The sequence below is a fragment of the Aulonocara stuartgranti genome (assembly GCF_965226115.1).
Source record: "Aulonocara stuartgranti genome assembly, chromosome: 7".
NCBI lineage: Eukaryota > Metazoa > Chordata > Actinopteri > Cichliformes > Cichlidae > Aulonocara > Aulonocara stuartgranti.
In genome coordinates, this window is record NC_138945.1 from 56,536,844 (window position 1) to 56,560,666 (window position 23,823).

At 38.2% G+C, this 23,823-nt stretch overlaps 2 protein-coding genes across 4 annotated transcripts; one reads left to right on the top strand and one right to left on the bottom strand.

Annotated features, from left to right (window-relative positions):
* Nucleotides 1–12: 12 nt before the first annotated feature.
* On the bottom strand, nt 13–14,006 carry ca12 (carbonic anhydrase XII). 3 transcript variants are annotated; one of them, XM_082541379.1, is made up of 11 exons: nt 13,421–14,006; nt 13,107–13,127; nt 10,677–10,856; nt 9,519–9,661; nt 7,071–7,166; nt 6,922–6,985; nt 6,580–6,737; nt 6,290–6,416; nt 3,148–3,171; nt 2,744–2,828; nt 13–1,528 (listed from the first exon to the last, which is right to left on the bottom strand). In XM_082541379.1, the coding sequence occupies exons 1-11, from the start codon at nt 13,482–13,484 to the stop codon at nt 1,450–1,452; spliced, it is 1,041 nt and encodes a 346-aa protein (XP_082397505.1). In that variant the 5' UTR covers nt 13,485–14,006; the 3' UTR covers nt 13–1,449. The 3 variants fall into 3 exon arrangements, with proteins under 3 accessions (XP_082397505.1, XP_082397506.1, XP_082397504.1); XM_082541380.1 differs by lacking the exon at nt 3,148–3,171 and having other exon boundaries at nt 13,421–14,005; XM_082541378.1 differs by lacking the exons at nt 13–1,528; nt 2,744–2,828; nt 3,148–3,171 and adding an exon at nt 4,071–5,636 and having other exon boundaries at nt 13,421–14,000.
* Nucleotides 14,007–15,776: 1,770 nt separating this feature from the next.
* LOC309709481 (uncharacterized protein) lies at nt 15,777–21,989 on the top strand (the record flags this gene model as incomplete). The annotated part of the gene is made up of 4 exons (XM_082538095.1): nt 15,777–15,800; nt 16,051–16,176; nt 16,586–17,793; nt 17,829–21,989. 4 exons carry the CDS (start codon nt 15,777–15,779, stop codon nt 17,836–17,838), a joined length of 1,368 nt encoding a protein of 455 aa, XP_082394221.1. The 3' UTR covers nt 17,839–21,989.
* Nucleotides 21,990–23,823: the final 1,834 nt, after the last annotated feature.

Here is a 23,823-nt window from a genome sequence, read left to right on the forward strand (position 1 = left end):
AAAAGAAAAACCCCGACAGTAACGAACACGTTTTATTCTTTAAGAAATCACGAAAGGCAGATTGACTCAAAAATGTAAGACAGATTGTATTTGAACATTTTTAATGATGAGTTTTGTCTGCATTTGTTGTACACAAAAAACTGTATAGCTCACTATGACAAACATACCATTTGCCACATCTTGACACATGTAATGGTGCATTTATTTTTAAAATCCCAAACAAAACAAAACAGTATAACAAGAATAAAATTTGATGAGCAGACAAAATAAATAAACGAGTAACAATTACAAGAAAAAATATATTAATGTGTTAAAGACCTGGCACACTGAGGGAGCATTTTATTGTGACAAAACGAATCACCTCATGCTTATTTTGCTTTAAGATTGTACTTCTCATTTACACAGGCTTTTTAATCAGTCTAAACATTCTGATATAATTTCCAGTTCATCCATCACCTCCACACATTACAGCTTTCACCAGACAAACACGCTTTAACCAGGGATTAACAGCTCCACATGGTCATTACTACTGCAGGAAGATGGAACTGACTACGTCTGTAAAATACACAAAGCAATAACTCATCTCAAATTATACAAAAGAATGGCATAAAGAAAGGCTAAGGGAAACCTGATGAGGATAACATGTTAACTTTCCAGCAGTCCTGTGGTTAACTGTACAGCCTACAGGCCAACTAAGAAGCTATCAGGAGTGCTGGGGAGTTAGTCTTGTGATCTGACTGCCGGACAGAGGGTTAGGGGTCAGCCCACGAGTGGCTGGAAACACAAAAGCCTTTTTTTCCTCAACATTTTTCACAATGAAGGAGCTGTGTTTGAATGAAGCTAAGCACCCTTTTATTATGAAATCCATAAAGCAACTGTAAGTACAGGGTTGTTGGAATTGTGGTATAGCCCATCCCTCTAGGGCCATCCTATCATCAGAGATGTCTGTCAAATCCTATCCCCTTATTGTTTGAACTGTGGTTGGGCTTTCCACCATGCCAGGACAGCCCTAGGGAATGGGTGCCATGATCTGACTTGACCTGAGATTTTCACCAGTTCAGCTCTTGGCTCTTGCCTGGTAGACTCTGTGTGAAGCTCTCCTTAGGAAACACACCACATCATGTCAGATAAATAAAGTGGAATTAAAGAGGACAGCTGTTCCTCTTGCATGCAGTTTAAAACATCCAGCATGAAGGCCTACCATCTTCTGCCTGCCACAACACAGCAAAAGGACTCCAGATTGTGGCTTGAGAGAAAAAAGTACTTCCCAAAACCCTAGAGCCACACGCAAACTTTATCATGTGATGTGATTAAACCTTGCATGCCTTTATAAATCTCCAAAGTGACCCATGGGGCAAAAAATAAATAAAGCGAGTGATGCAAAGGGACAAAAGTCTTAAGGATGTTGAAGTTTCTGAGCTCCTTTGAAGTGTGATTCAGAACAAGGAGTTATACTCTTGAGCCATACTCGTCCTTGTCTCCAGTATTGTATCCAACATGCATGCCTTTGTCTCGTCCAGCAGCAACTCTAAAAAAAACCAAAACAACAGGTGATACTGTGCTTTAAAGAAACACAGTTATAGTTACCAGTGAGGTGTAAGAAATGATGGGGGGAGCATTTAGACAAAGATGTAACGTTAAACACCTTTCAATCCCTTCCAGGATGTAATTTGGAATGAGACTGTGACATAGCCTTTCATCTCCAAAAGTATGCATTTATGTGTTTTGGAAGGCATTGTCAGCACTGCTGAGCCTCACAACAATAAGGTCTTCGGTTTGAACATCCTGGATAGTTGCAGGCTGTGTGGCGTTTGCATGCTCTTCCTGTGCGTGGATAGATTTTCCCAAGATACTGCACCTTAGATTAATTGGTGATTTGAGGTACAGAAAGTGATTAAAAACACAAAGAATAAAGTGCTGTATGAACATATTTAAGTTTCACTTTAACTGCTTGAGTGGTCAGCAAGAAAAGTGCTGTAGATACGTCGGTCCATTTCTCCCTTCTGGTTAATACTAACCTATCCTTACATATTTAAACTAACATTGTTTTCCATATCTAAAAGTATGAATGCAGTAGTAAACTCACATATCACTCCTCACCAGTGTGGAAGTTATCAGAATTTAAAAACAGCTATAACATTACTTCCTCTAGACATAAAATTCTACATGCTTGTTTTTCTAGGTCAATTATTTTCATATATTTGTAACTATGTATCACAAGAATTACATAATAAGTTACAAAGTAACCCCATAAACATTGTCTAGTGTCCTACTAGTTGTTTATAGAAAACCATAACTGCACAAAAATGGGTTTATGATTCATGTGTTGTCACACTGCCAAGGAGTGACTAAGAGTGGCACAAGTGAATGCACACACGTTTCCCACCTATAAAATCCATTTAACGAGGGCACAACCACTATCAACTCCTGGACTTTTAAACTCTATATTTGATTGTCAGTTAAAGCAATCTGTCTCAATGTGTCAAATTTACATAGTCTTGTGTACTTTGTATTCCAGGCTCCATATCCAGTCATATAAAAAGCCAGTCAAATTCTTGTTGTACTTAGATATTTAGACTTCCTTAAAAAGTGTGGGGCAAACCAGGTTTGAGCGCCTTGACAACATTGTTCAAGGAATGGAAATAATCAAGCAGAGCAGATGTGGTTTAGTTAAAAAACAAAATGCATACAATAAGTTATTGTTCAGCAAGGGATGTTTTCTGTGATTTTGCCCTTTACCTACCTTTTTTGCCTTAATATGCAGCACATCAAGGTGACAATGAAAACAAGTCCCAGTGTACAGCTCACCAGTATGGGAACCAGTAAACCTGCAGAGCAGCATAAATATATATTTTGTCATAAGTGGCGATTATTGTTAAATAACAATTTCTAATGGGGTATGTTTATATTTCAGAGGCCTAAATATAAACTTGAATTTTCATGTGACATATCATAAATGAACAGAAATCAATACTTAGTAAGTCTTAATAATAAGGCTTTACTTTTAGACTTAGATGTGTTTAGTGATCTAAGAAATACTTAAATAATTAATAAATTATTATTATAAACCTTCATGTTATGTATTGTGGCTTAACATGATTATACATGTCTGTTTAAAAATTGTTTACTGAGCCTAAAGCAACGTACCAGTGTTTATCCAAGAGAGGTCGTCTGAGTAACAGAGAGAGAGAGAGAGAGAGAAATAGTGAAAATGCATTTTAACAGATTTTAACTCAGATAAGGAAAATAGTGAAAGGACGACCCATGACTGATAATAGAGGGAAAATAATTACATTTCAGTAATTTTCATAGGAGAAACAGACACTCATATGACACAAACATTGGAATTTTTGTTCCTCTCAAATTTCTCCCGCAGCCCATTGACCCATTTGAAAAAATGTATATAATGTATAAATGAATTATCTGTGAATGATGGTGAGACAGGTGTAATGGTGAAGATGCAAGGAATAGAGAAGGTGGATGAATATAAATACCTGTGGTCAGCCAGACAAAAAGCAATGGGTGATCTACAAAAGAGGTGGAGAACAGAGTGCAGGCAGCGTGGTGGAGTGGGTGGAGACAAGTGTCTGAGATGATTTGTGACACAAGGATGCAAGATTGAGAGGGAAGCTTTACAAAAATAGTATTGAGATCTGCCATGATGTATTGTATGGAAACAGTGGTATCCTTAAAAAGACAGAGGGCAGAGCTGGACGTGGCTGAGTTGAAGATGGTAAAATTCACTAGGAGTGACCAGGATGGGTAGGATTACAAATAATTCCATCAGAGGGACAGCTCAGGTTGAGTGGTTTGGAGACAAAGTCAGAGAGAGACAGCTGAGATGGCTTGGACATGTGTAGAGGAGGGATAGTGGATATATTTGACAATGGATGCTGAAGATGCCAGACAGGAGGAAAGGAGAACGACCATAGAGAATATTCATGGATGTGGTGGAGGAGGACATATAGAGGGTGTGTAGTGGTTCCCTTTTGGGACCAGATGAAGGAAACAGAAGAAATCATCTGTGCTGTGACGTGGATCAAGTCAGAATTTTAAATACACAAGCGCAGTCTAAAACTTTATCTTAACTATAGTTAACCCTCAACATTTTTAATTTGACTACTTCTTTAATCCTCCTCTATATAGTTAAGGTGCAGAATCTACAAAGTACACACTTCTTTTTCGTGGCATGCAAAATAAACATAATGTAGTCTAATAACTTGCTGTCATTTCTCCTATTTAAGCATTAAATTCTGTTCATAGATGTGCAACTGAAAACCTTTAATGCTTTATTATTTTATATAAATATAGAAGCGAAATGTAAAAAGCTTCCGTTACCCTGCAAAGATCTAAAAATCATGTTAGCTCAAAATAAATTCTTTTGGTTTAGCCACATTTCTACATTGTGTATGACAATAATTACTAGCATGGCTCCAGAATTACCATACTATAGGACTGAGCTTGGCATCCAGTAAAACACTTTAAATGGTCCTTGGCATCTCCCACTCGTACAAGTTGACACGTAAAGATTTTCACACAGGAAACTTGTCATTTTTTATAGTTTATTGAAAAGCATTGCTTAGCCAGGCAAATGTGGGCAAAGATACCAAAAGTACTAACAAATTAAATATATATATATATATATATATATTTTTTTTTTTTTTCAGAGCAAAAATATACACACTGAGATAGTCCTATCATTATACTGAGGACAGTCACTGCTGGGCACTGGTTTTGCATCCGATTGATTTTGTGCAAAAAACAAACAAACAAAATCTGTGACAAAGAAAAACTGTTAACGTTTCTGAAAACTACAAATATGTGCACACACAGGAAAGTAAAATTGTAATATCACGTACATAAAGCATAAACTGGTTAAAAGAATGCAGGGCGTGGCTTGGAAATTTGGCTGTCAGTGTGGGACACACAACTGATGTCTGCTACAGAAAGTCACACTGAGTTTCAACAATGCCAGGCATCTCTCTAGTCTTCCCACTCCATAGGCAAAAGCCAAGGATGTGGATAACCCTGGCTTTGTGGTTTCCTGGAAACTGTAGCAGTGGAATGACCATTATATTGTGTCATTGGCACGTCTTTCTCCAATGCTGTGGAAGTCTTTCTTTGATTCATCATGGCTTTAGTCAGGGAATGATTTAACTCAGTAGCCTCGTCTGTTGGCCGTCCCTGGAGAATATACCTGATGGTAGGGAGAGCTAAGTCTGATCTGCACTCTAGGTAGCTTTTTAGGTTAAGCTCAGGGAAAACTGCATCTCTAAGAGCCTGAACCATCTGATTCTCAGCATGGGACTGTTTGAGCTGGTGGGAAACTCTCTGCTCCAGTGAGACGTAGCTCAGTGTGTTTTCTGCTAGCCTGAGTTTTCCCACATGGCGGTTGGCCTGGCTTTTCTTCCCAAGGGATGGATTCAGCGTTTGTTGTTTGGATTTGGCCAGTCTCTCATTCTGCTGGGTTTTGAGGTCTTTCTTCTTGCCAGCATGGTGTTTCTCTGAGCCACTTGGTAGGAGCTTGTACAGGTCTTCATCAGCCAGGTCTCCTAAGTCGCCAACCAGTAGCTGCTGTATGATTTGCTTTCTTGTTAACGGAGATGTAACTGTAAGAGTACCATGCAGTCTTCTGCCTGCATCAGACACAGAGCCAATGTTGTTAAACATCCCCGCAAGCTGGATGCTCATTTGGACGATGATGGATCTTCAAGCCCACCATGCAACAGCGCTGCTCATAGCGATACAGTAAAAGCTCAAGCTGCTGTCTGCTAGCTAGCGCTTCTGAGAAGCTCATAGCATGGGATTTCACACTGCCATGTCACAGCACGTCTCATTAGGAAAGCATAGCTCTGCGTGGAAAGCTTTGAGGAAACCATGCACATTCATACCACACAATATGGACCTAAATACCATACATTGCGGTACACCAGGCAACCACATAAAAGTCAGGCTTTAGGGACAAATTTAAGGGCTGCAGATGTTTTCAGCATGTCAGAGGAGTGGTTAAATCAACATGTCTTAAAAGATGGCGTACTTCCAGACAAGCTCATCAAGCTCAATCAAATTTAAAAATGATCAGCATCAAATCTAAGCCACAAGCAGGTTACACCATACAAGCCAAAGCCAGCATGACAGCTGTAATCTCTGCAGCAGAATAAAAGCCCTCAATTCATTCAAATGTGTCTTTCAGCCTTTTTTTAAAGCAGCACAGCAGCCATGTCGCTTATGTGACCTTTTCACCCATGCTCAGGTAATAAAGCAAGCCATGTTTGTAGACCATACTTACGTTCTTTGAAAGATGCCAAGATGAGCCGATTGTCAACAGGTTGCGTTTTCCTGTAGTTGTTACTCAGCGACATAGAGGCTGAGTCCTGGGCATTCGAGGAGTAGAGCGTTGCTGCTAGGGTCAGAAACTAAATAAAGCACAGCAAAACAAAAGCAAGTTTAGCACAAAGGCTTTTCCACACCAATAAAGTTTAAAAGACGCCACACTGACACATCTTAAAAAATTTTTTGCAACTGCTTTCTTATTCTAATATTAAACCTGGTTAAAAGTCACTTCAGCTGCTGAAGCACCTGTTGGCGAGAAACTGTTATAGGATTCCTGAACACTGTCCACAGGACACTCGGATAGCACGGAGGAGTCGTCAGTGAGCCGTCGTAGCGATAATACTCATCCAAACGCGTAGGCAGCAAAGCTCTGATGTTGAAAGCAGGCACCTTCACTTTCTGATCTGACAGTCGGAATGACAAAACAGAAATCAGCTGTTGGGTGACATTAATGTAAAATCCATGACTGTCATATGAATGATTCACACCTCAAACTTAGATAAAGAATCACAAACACAGCTTATGTTTTGCATAGGCTTATGTTTACTCCACATTAGTACTTAGAAAAAACTAGTACTCAGGTCTTACCTCTGTACATAATACGATTTATGAACTTCAGAATGTGGTCAAAAGCTGGATTGAACATCCCAACCTTTATAGAAACACAAATAATGAAATAGTTAGGTCTACTTTACAGAAGAAAACAAAATTACAGAACATTATCCACAAGGTCTCACCTCAACCAGCACACCCAGCACAGCCAGGCCATCAGATTTGTCCACGGCGGTGGAAATATTGGGATACTTATCTGAATTGTAATGCACTACATGCAACTGTGAACAAAAAGAACAATATGTCAAGATCCTGTGGAGAAAAACACAAAACAAGAAGGTATTTTATGTAAATCACTCTCATTTTTATAACTCACGCCATCTGTGACATAGTACTAATAGCAGCGATTTGGTGGGGTCATGGAAAAAGTGACACATACACTGCCAGATTGTTATGTACACCACTGCATCACTGCAACAGCCCTGTGATAAACCTTAAAGTACCTTAAGACTACTACCCTGTGTTCAGACTATTACTTAGTTTCGGGCGAGCATGGAGGTTGGTATATCATGTCATTATAACGTCTCTGCTCTCCATGTTATCTCCTTTTTATTTAAATGACAACTGTTATTAGTGTACACTTATAATAGCTGTTCAATGCAGAGAGTAGATGTTAGTTGGATTGAACATAAGTGGAGGTATTCAGAAAGCATTGAATGCAATCTTCTGTGGAAGAAAATACCAAAAGAAAATATTTTACACCAGCTTTCAGAACGTTATTCTATATTCTGTACAACCCAAAGGCTTCTTAGCCCTTCTGACCAAATAGTTTTATTTACAGACTTTGCTCTGTCTTGAGAATTAAGGAAGACCTTTTCACCATTTCAGGAAAATGTTCAATTTCCCATCATGCCATGCCTCCAAAACAACATGTCATCAAGGAACTGTGGTTCTGGAGTCTGGAGAGACTTGAAAAGACGCATGTTTTCGAGATGTCCACACAGAAACTCAGGTCAAACCACAGCACCTTAAATGTGGCTGCACAGCAGCTGGAGCGTGGTCACATAAAATGAACACAGGTTGCAGTCGTTTCAGTCTGCCCACTGTAATCCAAATAATTCCAAATTATATACAACAGTATCCCATTTTCACCTACTTTACTTTAAACTTGACTTTCAAATCGTCTTCTTTACCTGAAGTGCCAAAGTAAATAAATGAAACTATTGTGTGAAACCTGTTTACAGGGCTTCACACGTTAAATAGCACAGACAGCCGCTCATTTAGCGAAGTGGTTTAAAACCACAGTATATAATAGCCTGGTACATACAATCCCCTAAAACCCTTTTGAGTAAGAGACTACATACCATCTAGCAATGAACATTCTGATACCGACCGATGTCTTTTTTCTGACTTTTAGAATATGCAACTAAATGTGCTGATTTGATGATTGTAAACCAATGATTTATTTTGGTAAAAGAATCCTCTATGTTCTCTGTAATATTAGCAGTGAGGGTTTAGAGTTAAAGTTTTTATGCATATAATTTCAATTTACACTTGATTGCACATCGAAATAGGCAGCACGTAGAAGCAACACATTCGACAGATGGGTGTGAGCTACATATTTGCAGCAGTCTCAACAAACCACAACAGTGACATGCGAATGCTTTTCATATTTCATATTTAGCAACATCATCTTTGAAGGGTGTCAGTGGCTTCGATTCCCCTGCCAGTCAAATGTCACACGTTTCAGTCACAAAGTATTAATGCTTTGCTTGAAGCCAGAGTTGTCACTTCTAAGTACAGATAAGGGTAAAACTTATTTAAATAAGCAGACACAGATAATCATATCTTTAAATCCTGACAGAAGAAATATTGTGTGATGTTTAATAACCTCACTCCACTCTCTCATTTAAATATTATAACTTCTGTTTCAGTTCTGTTTACTTCAGTTTACTTTGTTAGTCCTCCTCATCCATATTAATTGAAGGTTGCTTTTCTCATTCAATTCAGTTCAATTCAATTTTATTTCTACAGCGCCAAATCACAACAACAGTCACCTCAAGGCGCTTTATATTCTAAGGTAGACTCTACAATAATCCCCACATTGACTATGGAAAGTCAGAGTCAGTGAGTCTCTGTGCTGGAATCATTCTAGGACTAAAGGTAGTCACCTACAAAGAAAAACATACTGTTTATTCATACATGCCAGAGGGATGAGGTGAGGTGAGGTGAGGTGAGGTGAGGTGAGGCGAGAAGCTACCTCTCAACTGAGAGTGTTGAGCTGGCAGGAAGACCAGTAGCAAAGAAAAGGCAGAAGTGAATCAGTAGCTAAAAGTTGGTAGAGTCAAGGAGAAAGTGAGATAGGCTACTGCTTGGTCATGACTAATGAGAAAGCTGCATCTTAGTCATATCACTTGCAGTTGATATTAAGATGGTACAGCTTATCGCCTAACACCATTCATCCTAACAGGAAATGAATGAGTTGATGAACCAACCAGAACGAATATCTGACATGTACATGTAGAAAGTTGCAAAGATATTGAAATACTTTAGGACAACTACCTTGAATTTGTACTTAAGTGTAGCACTGTAGTGCACTACCATCTCTGAAAAGTGCAGTTTGCATTGTTTACCTCTGCAGCATACTGCTTACTGTTCACCGTATGCTCAGAACCTGCAGGCCGACTGGGGGAGCCCCAGTGGAAATGGAGTTGAGCCGCAGTGTATCGGTTACGTAGGCTGGAGATGGACATCGTGGGGGACAATGAAAGCTGCACTGTGAATCAAAGCAAATGAAAGCACACATCAACATAAAGAGTCATGACTGCACCAGTAAACACTGGGGCATCACAAAACATGAGCTTTATCTAAACTGAGGAAGTCAGCATGCCAAATCCCCAACCCCCCACCCTTCCCTATCCCCACTGTCTTGTTCTGTCATAGTGGTGTAGCTGCTTTTAAGACCATTTATAGCCGGGTGACGCAAAGTGCATTTCGCATGATCGTCAGTGCATGACGAATGCTTGCACATGAAAACGCTTTGTCAGCCCATTTGGAATACACGTCACACTGATGATGCCACTCAGTTTGTGGTGTTGAGGCTCACCAGGTATGCACACATAAGCATTTCTGTGTTATTTGCATTCTGTGTGCAGAAAGCAGTTTTGTTATGCAGATATAACAGCAATGCATCCTTGCCAACATTCGGAAGGCATGACATGCATCCTCAGTTATACATGATTGTCACAAAAATTCCTAATGGAGCAGTTTGTACATGATGTTTGAGGGAACATGACAGAAGCGTATCTAACTAGTTTTGCAGCGCACAGTTTATTGCATAGTTTCACTTCACTTCGCTATGTTCTAAATAAATATTGCACATTAAATTTAAGCTGGTTTCCTTCATTAAGATGCGTCAGTCCAAGCAGAGGCGGATCAGATGAGTAGTCTTTGGTCATATTTTCCCAGGCAGTTAAGATAATAAGAGGTTGATTATAGAAAATTGTTGTGGCAAATGAAGAAAAAAGATCTGCCTATCATTTTCCTAAGTTTGGCCCAGAAAATAGGTCTCCACATTTATGTGTGGACATTTTAATGAATGCATAGACAAGCACATCACTTTGATTTGAAAAACTTTTAGATTTCAGGCCAAACAAAGCATGGCATACTTAAATATTTGCTTAGTTTGATACACACTGTCTTACTTGTGATGAGTGTAAGTACACATTACATCTTACATCGTATTGCACGTCTTACATATTCTTTGGATAACACTGTTGATGTATACTCACCAGAGTGTCCATTGTTTCCAAGAGTGAGCTGCTCATTTGTAGACAGGTTGTAGTTCTGAACCTCAATTGGACGTAAAGTGGGATCGAACCTTAGCAGATCTGACTTCAAGTCTATTGGTGACTGTAGCGCTCCACCACAATACGGATAATGCTGGGACCAGTGGTCCTGTCCTTGGGGTCCTGCAACAACATTAACATTATTACATTATGCAATTTTTGAATCTGAATTTACCTATCTGAATCTGAATACCTAGATTTCAATTTTAAAAGTGTGGATTCACCAGAAAACATTAGCATGGACATTTTTCAGAAACTAAACTGTTTAATGTTATCAGGCAAACATCTCACAGTGTGAGGCTAAACAGTGGGTGGCTCCAAAGAGGGCTAGAGTTTGTTTTAGTGTGTAATAAATGTTTTATCTTTGGTCCAAATGACTTATTATTATCTATAAACAAGATGGTGGGAGGAAGCCTACGACTCTGCTCATGCGCTTTTTTTGAAGCAGTGAGAAAAGAGAACCAGCCTGCTGCTTGCAGGCAGCGCCACGCAGTGAGAATGCCGTCTCTCTCCAAATGAGAGGTTTCTATAAAGTGCAAGACACCGAAAATGGCCACATTTACAATTGAGTCATACGGTTTACAAAGCGACCTCAGTTTTTTTTGTCAGGGGGTTAACTCTCAAAAATGTTTCCTCCAAGGCCACGAGGCACAGTGTGCTTTAAAATAATACAGAAATTGGGAAACAATTATTTTTTAAAAATGGACTGAGAAGAAAAACAGGAAGCTGTTGAATGTGCATTTTCATTGCGTGATGTTTTAAGTGTAAGCGTCTATGCACTGAGCTTTTCAAACAACAAGTCAGGCTAATAGTTTGCAATGAATGGACTTCATCAAATTTGAAATGTCACATTTGTGACAAAATGGAAGAAGCTGTGCGTATGCTCTCATCTTGGCAGCACAATTGCTGCTAATTCATTATCTGTTTAGCATTCATCAAAAGATTCACCATTCACCATATGCCAGCTGACCATGGTTAAATATAAAAGATTGCCCCCAACCTCCCTCTCAGACAAATGTGGATTGACTGTATAAGACATGCCAGAAGTCGTCAACCAAAGTAGCAAAATCACTGAATACTTGTTTGATGAAAAGCTCCAAGTTCAATCTAGGCAAACCGTCTCTAACTAAGAAGAAAATTGTTCTTATTTTACTTTTTCTGTTACTCACTATTCATAACATTTGTGTTTTACTTTGATGCTGGGTGCCCTTTAATATAGGATGTTTAGTGGCCCTTGGTGGTCCCTAGGCAGTACTTGGTAGAACATAGATGACTGTGGGTAATTTCTACGTAAAAGAAATCTTAAAATAGAAGATTTTAACAAACTTTTCTAAGCAATCCTCTAAACATCACACTGGTAGCAGAGCAGGGCGAGAGGAATACAACAGACATTGTTAATCTCATTTATTTTATTCTCGTGCAAAGACTCATTGTATGTCCTTTGCCAGAGGGTGGAGTGTTGAGGTGGAGATAATTTATATGACTCAGCTGTAGCACCACCACCAACAGAAAGTGCTACCAGTAGACAGACTGCTGACTACTATAATGTGGAATTTAGTATTTAATCTATGTTATTCTATGTTATCTATTTTTGTATATTTATATTGTGCATATTTCAGGATGAAGCACCAAGAAGCACTGTCACAGTGCACCGTACTGACATATAAGGTCAGTCATTATCCTAATTAAGAACAGATACATTCTAATCAAACTATATTAATCATGACTACAAATTACTGACCAGAGAAGTGGGTATTTTCTTATTCAGCCCAAAGGAACCAGAGGTAAAGAATCCCTCCACCGTTTGGGTAACTTTTAAAGGTAATAGAGGACTTGATCAATGATTTTTTTCCCCAAAGATTGCTTAAGATTTTTCCAGAAAACAAAAAAAATGTCAAGACAGATTATATACATTTCCATTGCTTCACCTGCAAAGATTTTGCTTTAGCATTCAGACATTTTTTTTGCTGTAAAATAACGACGAGAGGTTTTAGTAAGAGTAGTTTATGTAAGAGATAGACATGATTCAAGAAGTCCCTCTCCATGAAGCTTAAGGCACCAGACAAAGGCAGCCAGCCACTTATGAAATGTTATAATTGTAGAGTCCGACTTTGTTCATCACAGACAAAAGTGGTGACTGTGCATGGTGTTTACCACACTGTCATCGCTTTTGTCTTCCTGTTTGACACTGTGACTTAAAACACTGATGAAGAGCCAAAAAGAAAATGCTTTATGTCAGTTCTTACTGGATAGGCAAAGCCAAAAAAAACAAAACCCCCCATCAACAACAACTTTATTATATCATATAAACTTTTTATATTTTATTTACCATATATATATTACAAATTGTGTGTGAAATATTGTCACACTTACCATCATATGTCCATTTGGCACCTAAACAAGACAGAAAGAAAGCACTTGTAGAACAAGAGTTTACGGTACATACAAATGGTAAAATTTCAAAGCCAACTTTTGATGAATTAAAAACGATCACGAATCAAACTACACACAAAAGAAACACAAAAGAAAAAGTAAAAAAGAAAAACTTCTTGATCTCCGTCACTAAGCATGCAGCTGGATTGAGACACCTGCTTTAAAGCATCATTTTCTACCCACACACACAGAAAATCTTAGCAATGCATGGTAAGATTTCTATGTATTTATTTCTTTACTGTAGGAGCGCTTACCATGCACTGCGCTGAATAAAGTCAGCTGAAGGGAAACGATGACAGTGCGAGTCAGAAAGTGCATCTTGATCGCCTCAGACCTCCCTCGCAGTCTGCTGTCAACCCGGTGCGGAGCAAGAGCTTGAAGCACCGAAGCCCCAGCCTTCAAACCGGCCGGCTTTTTATACTCATGCCGTCAGCTTCTCTGTAGCTTGCGCTGACGTCAGAGCAACAACATAACCAGCCTCCACAGTCATTTGGTCACGGTCCGGATTGTGACAGAAACGACCGCATATAAGTACAGTCAGTCATTTAGGTTACCGAGTCCGATGTACCAGCAGACAAAACATACAGACCTACACACTCCAAACACACTCCTAACATCTGTATTTGCTAACAGTTTAAAAAAAAAATACAACTACTAGACTGTAATCCCTAACAGTTGTTCTAGCTCATAACTAATAAGCTCATAACCAAAGATGGGCAGTAACGCGTTACATGTAACCCGTTACTGTAATCTGATTACTTTTTTCAGGTAACGAGTAAAGTAAGGGATTACTATTGCAAAAAGGGTAATTAGATTACCGTTACTTTCCCGTAGGAACGCTGCGTTACTGCGTTACTAAAACGGTGATTTTTTTTGCGAGAATGTCTCATGACAGTGACATAAGCCGTGACAACAGCTGTGTGCAGATCAACAATGGATCATATATGGAGTGCAGAGAGAGTATGAGCGTGCAGCGTTTAAAGCGTGGAAGTACTGACCTTACTTTGAGTTTGATTCCGTAAAAAGTGACAAAAACATTAGTGTCCGCTGTGCGTGGGAAGAAAACTTCTTTTTACAGCGAAAAAACCCCTAAACTTCCAAACAAGCACCGACGTAATGGGAAACTCACAGAGAAACTCGCGGATTCTTCCACTGACTGCGGCACACCTGCACCAGGGTAAACCTCCGCCTACCCTACTCCTGCTTTACAGGTGAAAATAGAGCAACAGGACCGCTGAGTCTTTGACTTTATTTATTTTCTGCTGTGTTTTACTTGCATCGATTTGAAAGACTGAGTGTAAACACAAAAAAAAAATTTTATTTTATGTGCTGGAATGTGCAGAAAATAGGTTTAAATATTAAACAAATTTCTTCCAGTCAGAGAATGTTGCAGATAATTACATTTTTGCTTGATGCATAAAGTTAAAAGATTAAAACTAATAAAACAAGTTTTAAAAAGAGACTTTTCCATTTGATTACATTTTGTATGATGGATTATGCAGAAAAAGTAGAATTGGGCTGAAAGATCTATCGCTTTATCACCTATTCAGGTTGTAAATCGTGTTTTTAAAAAGTAACTAAGTAATTAATTACTTTTGAAAATAAGTAATCAGTAAAGTAACGGGATTACTTTTTGGGGGAAGTAATTGGTAATTAGTTACTGATTACTTTTTTCAAGTAACTTGACCAACACTGCTCATAACACTCAAATGTCGTTTTGTAGTTGAGCAAACTATAAAGTATTGAGCTCTGTTGGCTTTTATGCAGCTTTAATTGAATAGGGCTCAATATTTTTTAGCTAATTTTTTTGGAACGCTCAAAAAGTTTAAGAAGCATATATTAGTGACGTTCTGGTGGGTGGAGTCTTGTCGCTCCTTCAGGAAAGCTGAGTCAGCCATCTTGAATTTACCTTGATGCGGGGAAGATTTGGCCAGCCCGTGTGGATTAAGAGTCCCCAACTTCAACCCACCACGACCACCACCTTATTTTTTTTCATCAACTGCCCTAAATTTGGTAAGTCTAACGCGTTTTTGTTTTGTTTAAATTTAATTTCGATAAACATTCTTTTTTTATTTTTTACTGGAAATATATTCATCCTTCGTGCACTTCCTGTGTATACGGAAGAGGATTAGGGCCACTGGAAAAAAAAAAAGAATTCTGACTTTAATCTCAGAATTCTGACTTTATTCTCAGAATTCTGACTTTATTCTCAGAATTCTGACTTTTTTCTCAGAATTCTGAGATTAAAGTCAGAATTCTTTTTTTTTTTTCCAGTGGCCCTAATCCTCTTCCGTATGTGTACCTGCGTGAAGATGTCTCCACGTTATTCAGGACTTGTGATGTAAGTGTACTGGCCTCAGCATCAACCATATGACATCACTCAGAACTCAAGGAGAACCAGGGTGTATATCAGGAAGGAGGTTCAACACAGTCCTCATCTGACTTGTTTTCTCCCATATATCAACTATTGTTGAATAAGATTGCAAGAAGATTGTTACGCATGAACCAGAAAACATGAAAATAGTTGAAAGTTTTTATCTGCAGATTTTTTTTGTATAATAATCTATCTCCCTTTTTAAAATTCAAGTGTTCTATTTTTTTGGAGGTGCCATGTTGTGGTCAGAGAAATGTTTGGTAAATAACAAAAACAAATATCTTGGCATATATTTATTATTGAAAACATTTATTTAAACATATGTTTTGAAACCAAACCCAAATTAAGATTATTGTAATGCATCATGATGTATCGCAATATCAAATTAAATCGTTGACATTATAATCCTAAAAGAAACGTGCGACTTATGAAGATTCACACCTCTAATCAATAGCATGATTTGTGTCCTTGTGGGGCTGAACTCATTCTTGTATTATTTTTGTTTTGCAGTCAGCAGATGGTCCAGAACTCACTGACACTCCTGTGGCTCTGCTGACAGTTGTCACGGATGACACTACTGATTCGGCTCTCTTCAGTCCCGAAAGCATCTGCATTGTCGTTGAGGATGAAATACTTGTGAATGGTCCCACAAATCTGGCTGACTCATTTCTCCTGCTCTTTGGGTACATCTATGCACTAGACCTACAATACCAAAAGAAACTTGAGCTTACATTCACATTTATCCAGAAGGTTGTGATGTGCCTTGAGGACAAAAAACCACTGAAAGGGCGTCTACTGATGCTGAAGAATGATTTGTTCAATGAGTGAATCACTCAGAATGGACTACTTGTTGAGCTGAGTATTGAGGAAGCTTTTTTGTTTTGTTTTTTTCACCGACCCATCCTTAAAATTCAGGGAAATTAAGGACGCATTTGAGGGCCGCATTTCGAGCAGCCTTTGAATTGGGAAAGCCTTCTCTTGTCGCTGTGACGTAATCGGCCTTAAAACCCCAAATCCGGTCATTGGCACTTCCTGGCTTGTGTAGTTACTAGGTAACAAAAGCTCAACACTGCCCCTAGTGTCCTGGAGCACTTCCGTTGTGTTTTGGAATTTGCAAGTGTTTTTGAGTTTGCAAGTGTTTTGGAGTTTGTACGTGTTTTGGAGTTTGCAAGTGTTTTTTAGTTTGTACTTGTTTTGGATTTTGCAAGTGTTTTGGAGTTTGTACGTGTTTTGGACTTTGCATGTGTTTTTGACTTTGCATGTGTTTTGGAGTTTGCAAGTGTTTTGGATTTTGCAAGTGTTTTGGAGTTTGTACGTGTTTTGGAGTTTGCAAGTGTTTTTTAGTTTGTACGTGTTTTGGATTTTGCAAGTGTTTTGGAGTTTGTACGTGTTTTGGAGTTTGCATGTGTTTTTGAGTTTGCAAGTGTTTTGGATTTTGCAAGTGTTTTGGAGTTTGTACGTGTTTTGGAGTTTGCAAGTGTTTTTTAGTTTGTACGTGTTTTGGATTTTGCAAGTGTTTTGGAGTTTGTACGTGTTTTGGACTTTGCATGTGTTTTTGAGTTTGCAAGTGTTTTGGATTTTGCAAGTGTTTTGGAGTTTGTACGTGTTTTGGATTTTGCAAGTGTTTTTTAGTTTGTACGTGTTTTGGAGTTTGCAAGTGTTTTGGAGTTTGCAAGTGTTTTGGACTTTGCATGTGTTTTTGAGTTTGCAAGTGTTTTGGATTTTGCAAGTGTTTTGGAGTTTGTACGTGTTTTGGATTTTGCAAGTGTTTTTTAGTTTGTACGTGTTTTGGAGTTTGCAAGTGTTTTGGAGTTTGCAAGTGTTTTGGACTTTGCATGTGTTTTTGACTTTGCATGTGTTTTGGAGTTTGCAAGTGTTTTGGATTTTGCAAGTGTTTTGGAGTTTGTACGTGTTTTGGAGTTTGCAAGTGTTTTTTAGTTTGTACGTGTTTTGGATTTTGCAAGTGTTTTGGAGTTTGTACGTGTTTTGGAGTTTGCATGTGTTTTTGAGTTTGCAAGTGTTTTGGATTTTGCAAGTGTTTTGGAGTTTGTACGTGTTTTGGAGTTTGCAAGTGTTTTTTAGTTTGTACGTGTTTTGGATTTTGCAAGTGTTTTGGAGTTTGTACGTGTTTTGGACTTTGCATGTGTTTTTGAGTTTGTACTTGTTTTGGATTTTGCAAGTGTTTTGGAGTTTGTACGTGTTTTGGATTTTGCAAGTGTTTTTTAGTTTGCAAGTGTTTTGGATTTTGCAAGTGTTTTGGAGTTTGTACGTGTTTTGGAGTTTGCAAGTGTTTTTTAGTTTGCAAGTGTTTTGGATTTTGCAAGTGTTTTGGAGTTTGTACTTGTTTTGGACTTTGCATGTGTTTTTTAGTTTGTACGTGTTTTGGATTTTGCAAGTGTTTTGGAGTTTGTACGTGTTTTGGAGTTTGCAAGTGTTTTTTAGTTTGTACGTGTTTTGGATTTTGCAAGTGTTTTGGAGTGTGTACGTGTTTTGGAGTTTGCATGTGGTTTTTAGTTTGCAAGTGTTTTGGATTTTGCAAGTGTTTTGGAGTTTGTACGTGTTTTGGAGTTTGCATGTGTTTTTTGGATTTTGCAAGTGTTTTGGATCTTGCAAGTGTTTTGGAGTTTGTACTTGTTTTGGACTTTGCATGTGTTTTTTAGTTTGCAAGTGTTTTGGATTTTGCAAGTGTTTTGGAGTTTGTACGTGCTTTGTCTCTAGGGGCCACCGTATCTTTTTCCATATTATTCAAAACTGTTTTTTAAGTGTTATGTAATTAATGATAGTAGTTACGAAAATATTTTTTTAAGTTAATCATTTAAAATATTAAGTAGCTGATTTTCTTCATTATCATCATAATTTTAGCTTTTTCTTGTTTTTATTATTGTACTAGCTTTTAAGAATTGAATGAATTCAACATTTTTAAGCAATTAACTTTTTTTATTGTTTGTACAGTTTGTACAATTTATATTTTACTTTAGGCAATTCAACACCTTATAGTTAAACAGTGAAAATAAACCAGAAATCCACTTAGAAAACATTTGTACTAAGTGTTCAGTAAATGTTAACTTTCAGTGTTCAAACTTTCATGCAGTAAACACATTTAAGATTAATTTTACACATACAGGACTCAAAATGGTTAACAATTTTTGAAACAGAGTCAACATGTTTAACATAATGCTGGTTCATTCATCAGCACATCTCTTTGAGGATTAAATGCAGGATAAGTTTTAAGGACAGGGTAGTACAACAACTGTCAAGACACATTTCTTGAATATAATATCAAAAATAACTAGATAGAAAAAAAATTAGTGTCTTCTATTTTTTATCAACACTATCATTTTTTCCCAGTGGACTTCCAAATACAAAGTAACACAATCTGAATAAAATTTCTTAGTGCTCAAAACAAGTGACATCTTTAGAACATACTGTTCTTGAGACTTGTTACTTTTGCACTGGCTCTCAGTCCATCAAGATCAAGCAACAGCTTCTGAAAGACTTCGAAAGCATATTTCAGTTCCTTGCAATAGCTCAGATTGAGAGCATATATTATGCCCATGAGTAACGCACAGCAACTTGGGATATCCGGGCCCTCCAGGATTTTTGTTCCTTCTACCACAATGGTTGCAGTCTTGTGGTCAGATCCAGGGGTATACCGGTCACCGATGATGGCAATTTTCATCACCTGCCTTTCTAGGTTGGCCTCAAATTCTTCTGTGTCCTTGTAAAGCACATTTAAAAAATAGGTTAGTTGATTATAGGTTAGACTTTTATCCTTGCTGAATCGTAATAATTCAGAAGATCAGTGCACACAAACAAACACACACACACACACACTGACCCAAATAGGATGTATCAATAAGCATGAGACAAAATTATGGTATCATAAGACAAATCAATAAAAACACAGCCCGCTTTTTGTTTTGATTTTTTTTAACCACACAACATGAACAACATTTTCTATGACCAGTTTGACCTGCTCTACCTAAATCGATTTCTAACATGGGATTTACTTGCTTAATGTGAGGTTCACTTGTGTAGGCCTAAAGACAGCATTCTAGTTTGTTTTTAAGAAAACTAAACAACAGTATGCCAGGTTTGGTCATCAATTTAGAATGTAAAACTAAGGAAAACAATAAACTGAAATCGAACATATACATAATTATTAGCTTTGACATATTGGATTAGCTGAAATGATTAAGTGAAACGCTACAATCATTAGTTGAATTGTTCAAGGAGCCTTTTGCCATGCCCAACACCTAAGCTGAATGAGTCACTTGTGAAAACCTGGACCAGTTAAATACTCTGTTATAGGAAACTGCAGACTTCACCAAAATTATCTTTAAAAGAAACCTGTTGTTTTTAAAGCATTTAAGATCAACTTGCTTTAAACTGATAATCCACCACATTCATCATTTAATTGTTTTTAATTTTATTCTGTAATGTTGGAGTCATGTTTCTGCTTATTTACTGTTGCATTCAAAAATATTTGTGTATGAGTATGTTTATTTATTTATTTTTTTACTTTGTGCATTAGGATTAAGATTGTAATCAGAAAATCAAATATAGAACATATGGGGAGTGATATGAGTGTATTATGTATGAAATGTAAGAAAAATTTTTGTTACCTGTGTCGCATCAAATAATGCAGGCCAACGCTCCATGAAGTTCCTGATAGCGGGTGCCTCATATACGATTTCTTGCCTGCGAAGAGAGAATGTCTTACCCATTTTCCCTGCAATCACCTGGCAATTATCCCTTTTCATCACTTCACACAAGAGGTCCACTCTTTCCTTCTCCAAACTTCCACTTGTTTCCCCTTGAGGATGTGGAGGTAGGTAATTTACTTTCGCCTTTTTAGGCTTTTTAACATTTTTAGCAGGAGCCTGCTCATGTGCTGGTTTCCTCTTGAGTGAGTTCACCACAATTTCCGGGCAGCCAGTACCTCGAAGATTGGATCTGAAGTTGTTCATTTTATATTTGAGGCGCTGAATCCATCCATAACATCCATGAAAAGAACCTGGTTCTTTGAGGCAGGGATGTTTTTTAGTCAAGGTCTCTGCTACTTGACTTAGTTGTGCACTTGATGGATAAGCAGTGTACTCAAAAATAGCCTCAGCTAAACTTCCAAGGATGTCTGGAAGTAGTGTGATGAGATCTTTAGTACCAAAAACAGTCCCAGAACAACTGAAGTTTTGATTGCCGGACTGCAGCAGAATCTCCGTACTGGTAGAGAAACGAGGGATTGGAAATTCTATGGGCCATCCATTTGATCGCTGGACTGGTATTTCTGTCTCTAATTCTGAAGAGACAGGCAATGTGTCATGTGACAATGCAGATGAGCAGGCATCATCAGAAAATTGAAGAGGATCATCAGCAAGGCTTGTAAAGGATCTGTCTACATCTGTTAAGGTCAGAGTTACTGTAGGAGGTTCCTGGATATAGATCACCTTGATAGTGTCCTTATCCTTAAAGGAGAAAAACTCATTACCAAAATCAGCATCCTTGTAATGCAAACAGAAATCCCCAGAAATCCTAAATGTATCTTGAACAACTGAATGAAGTTCCTCAACTGTTCCAGGGATTCCAGATGGTAATGCCAGTTTCTCGACATCATGTTCTGAAAGAATCACTCGTAGATGGGCTGGTTGTGACATTAATGAAGCTGTAATAATAAAAAAAAAAAACGCAAAATGATGGCTCCGCGGGGGTTTAAGTGTTAAAATGTTTCAGTGAGCACCATAACAATGAAGGTAAGTAAAAAATGCACAATAGCGTTTCCCACAGAGTTAGCTTCACAAAATACCAGGCCAACACCAAACTCTATTCCTTCTAATTTTTCTCAATCTGTTTTAAATGAAAACATGAAGACTACATTATAACAACGTCAACAACAATAACATACTATGTTCTTGCACTTTATTTGCATCTTTATCCGCCTCTGTTCAAAGATGGTCGCTCACAGTGGGCGACCATCTTTGAACAGAGGCGGGGGTTTACGACACCAACTCTCTGCCATCTATAATCCAGTTTTGAGATCCCTTCCCAGACGCCTTAACGCCCACTCACATCCTGGGCCATCTGACCTCAGAAATTCGCATGATAAGGTGGGGCCAGGTTTCACAATGAACACACCCGAAACCCTGGCTGATTGGGACCCACGCCCAGTTTCACACCTTGGCTCAGGCGATTAGAGGATCATCAGGGGGTCCTTTTGTCCCTCTGTGGGGGGAAACTCCCACTGGGTTTATATCTGGGACTCTCCACCATTTGACCTTAGAACTGAAGAAGCTTCTCGGATGAGAGGTGAAACGTCTTCAAGCAACTTAAAGAAGTCCAGACGCTTTTCTTTGCAAGCTCCTTTGACTACGATGACCTGGATGACTGAGAACCTTCACAGACATAAGTCCATAGTAACTACATAAATTGCAAAAAGTGCAATAAACTACAAAAATAATTTAAAATCGTTGTAGTCTTTTTTTTTTACATATATTTCGAGAATTTTTTAAGAGGTTTATCCCTCAAAACTGTAAATACAAAAAAATACAAAACCACTTCATAGTTTTATTTTTGAGATACACCAATTTTTATATACTGCAGGAAAACCGAAAATAAATATTATAATGCAAATTTGCAAAAAAAAAAAAAAAGGCCCTGAAGATAAAAAACTACATTTTCCATGAAAATGACATCACTTCCGGTTTCGGATAGGTAATGGCGGATATGCAATAGTTCGCGCTGACGTCTATTCCAACTAGGAAGTGTAATGAACAGCTGATCGGATCGGCAAAGCATGTTTCTGGAATATTTTGTTTTCGTTTTCGTCCCATGTTTTAAATGCACTTTAGAACAGCATGCAGCAAAACGACATATGAGTGGGCGGAGTGAGGTATGGGGTCTTCACACCCTCGTTGCACTCCATAGAGGCTGGGGGGCTGGGAGGAGTTGGCAGTCTGGTTGGGGTCTGTGACGCTGGGCCTCCCTGTGGTGGTCTGCTTGCCCCCACCGCAGTGAAAAGAGTAACTTCTCTTGGGTATAAAATAAAATAAAATAAATAAACAATGATAATATAGACTAATCAAGTGGAACAATATGGCATTGGCATATTTTCTCCACTTGAAAAAATAAATCCGTTGGGCTCTTTCCTGGCCTTCGTACTGAACGGGACAGGCAAAAAATAATAATAATAATACAACGGTCAGCATTCACAGTATGGCGATCAATATCTGTGTTGGTGGAGCAGTTGAAAACCAAAAGTCACATTATATGTTGTGAGTGCTGGCCCTTTGTTTAAGATTCTTCATTTTAGATCTTTTTTGTTTTTAAGTCACGATGCCAGCATCAAAATATTTAAACTAAGTTTGTTTTTGGTATTTTCCCAACTCTATTTTTTTAAATTAGTCATCTCTTTGTAACATAAATTTTAAAGCTATACTCCAAGTTTAAAGCTTTAAGTATTACATTTTATTACACAAGTCATTCCTGCAGCTTTCTGCATTATCATTCTGCTCATTCTTAGGTTGAAATTGTACTATGCTTTGTATCTAAAAATGCAATGTTCTGTCATGGCGAGTGAGAAGAGCCGTGTGGAAAAGGTAAAGGAGGATCCAAACGCAGGCAGTTGTGAAGGTGTGAAGGTGATTTATTGAACACAAAATATAGATAGGCAAACGGCAAAACGGAGAACTAAACTATAGTGGGACAACTAAACTACTGAGCATGAACAAGAACACAAACCTGGACATAAAGGAAGGAAGACGATGGTACATGATGATGCCGGCAGGGAACACACGGATGAAACATGGTGGATACACAGACGGACCAGCAACTACAATCACAGAGGACATGACTTAAATACACACAGAGAAACACAGGGGGGATTACACACAGGTGGTGGACACAGCTGGGAGTAATTAACGAGACGAGACAAGAGGTAAAACTGAACACATTCACATGACACACAGACCTTCACAAAAACAGGAAACAAGAGATCACTACACGAGGACGCAGACAGGACACAGAACTAAACTCACACACAAATCCTTAACCACGAGTAAACAGAAACATGGAACTCAAATAGTAAGCAACAAATCACAAAGGTAACACAAAGATGATTCAAGAGATAAACCAAAACATAATAAACTCAAAATGCTGGGTCAATCCGACACAGAACTGTGACATGTTCTTTGTTTGCTTTGTTTGTTTGTTTTATCAAATGCATATTAAACTTTCTGTTTCTTTACACACAAGCTTCAGCTTTACATAAGTTTAGCGGTTTGGCTTTTA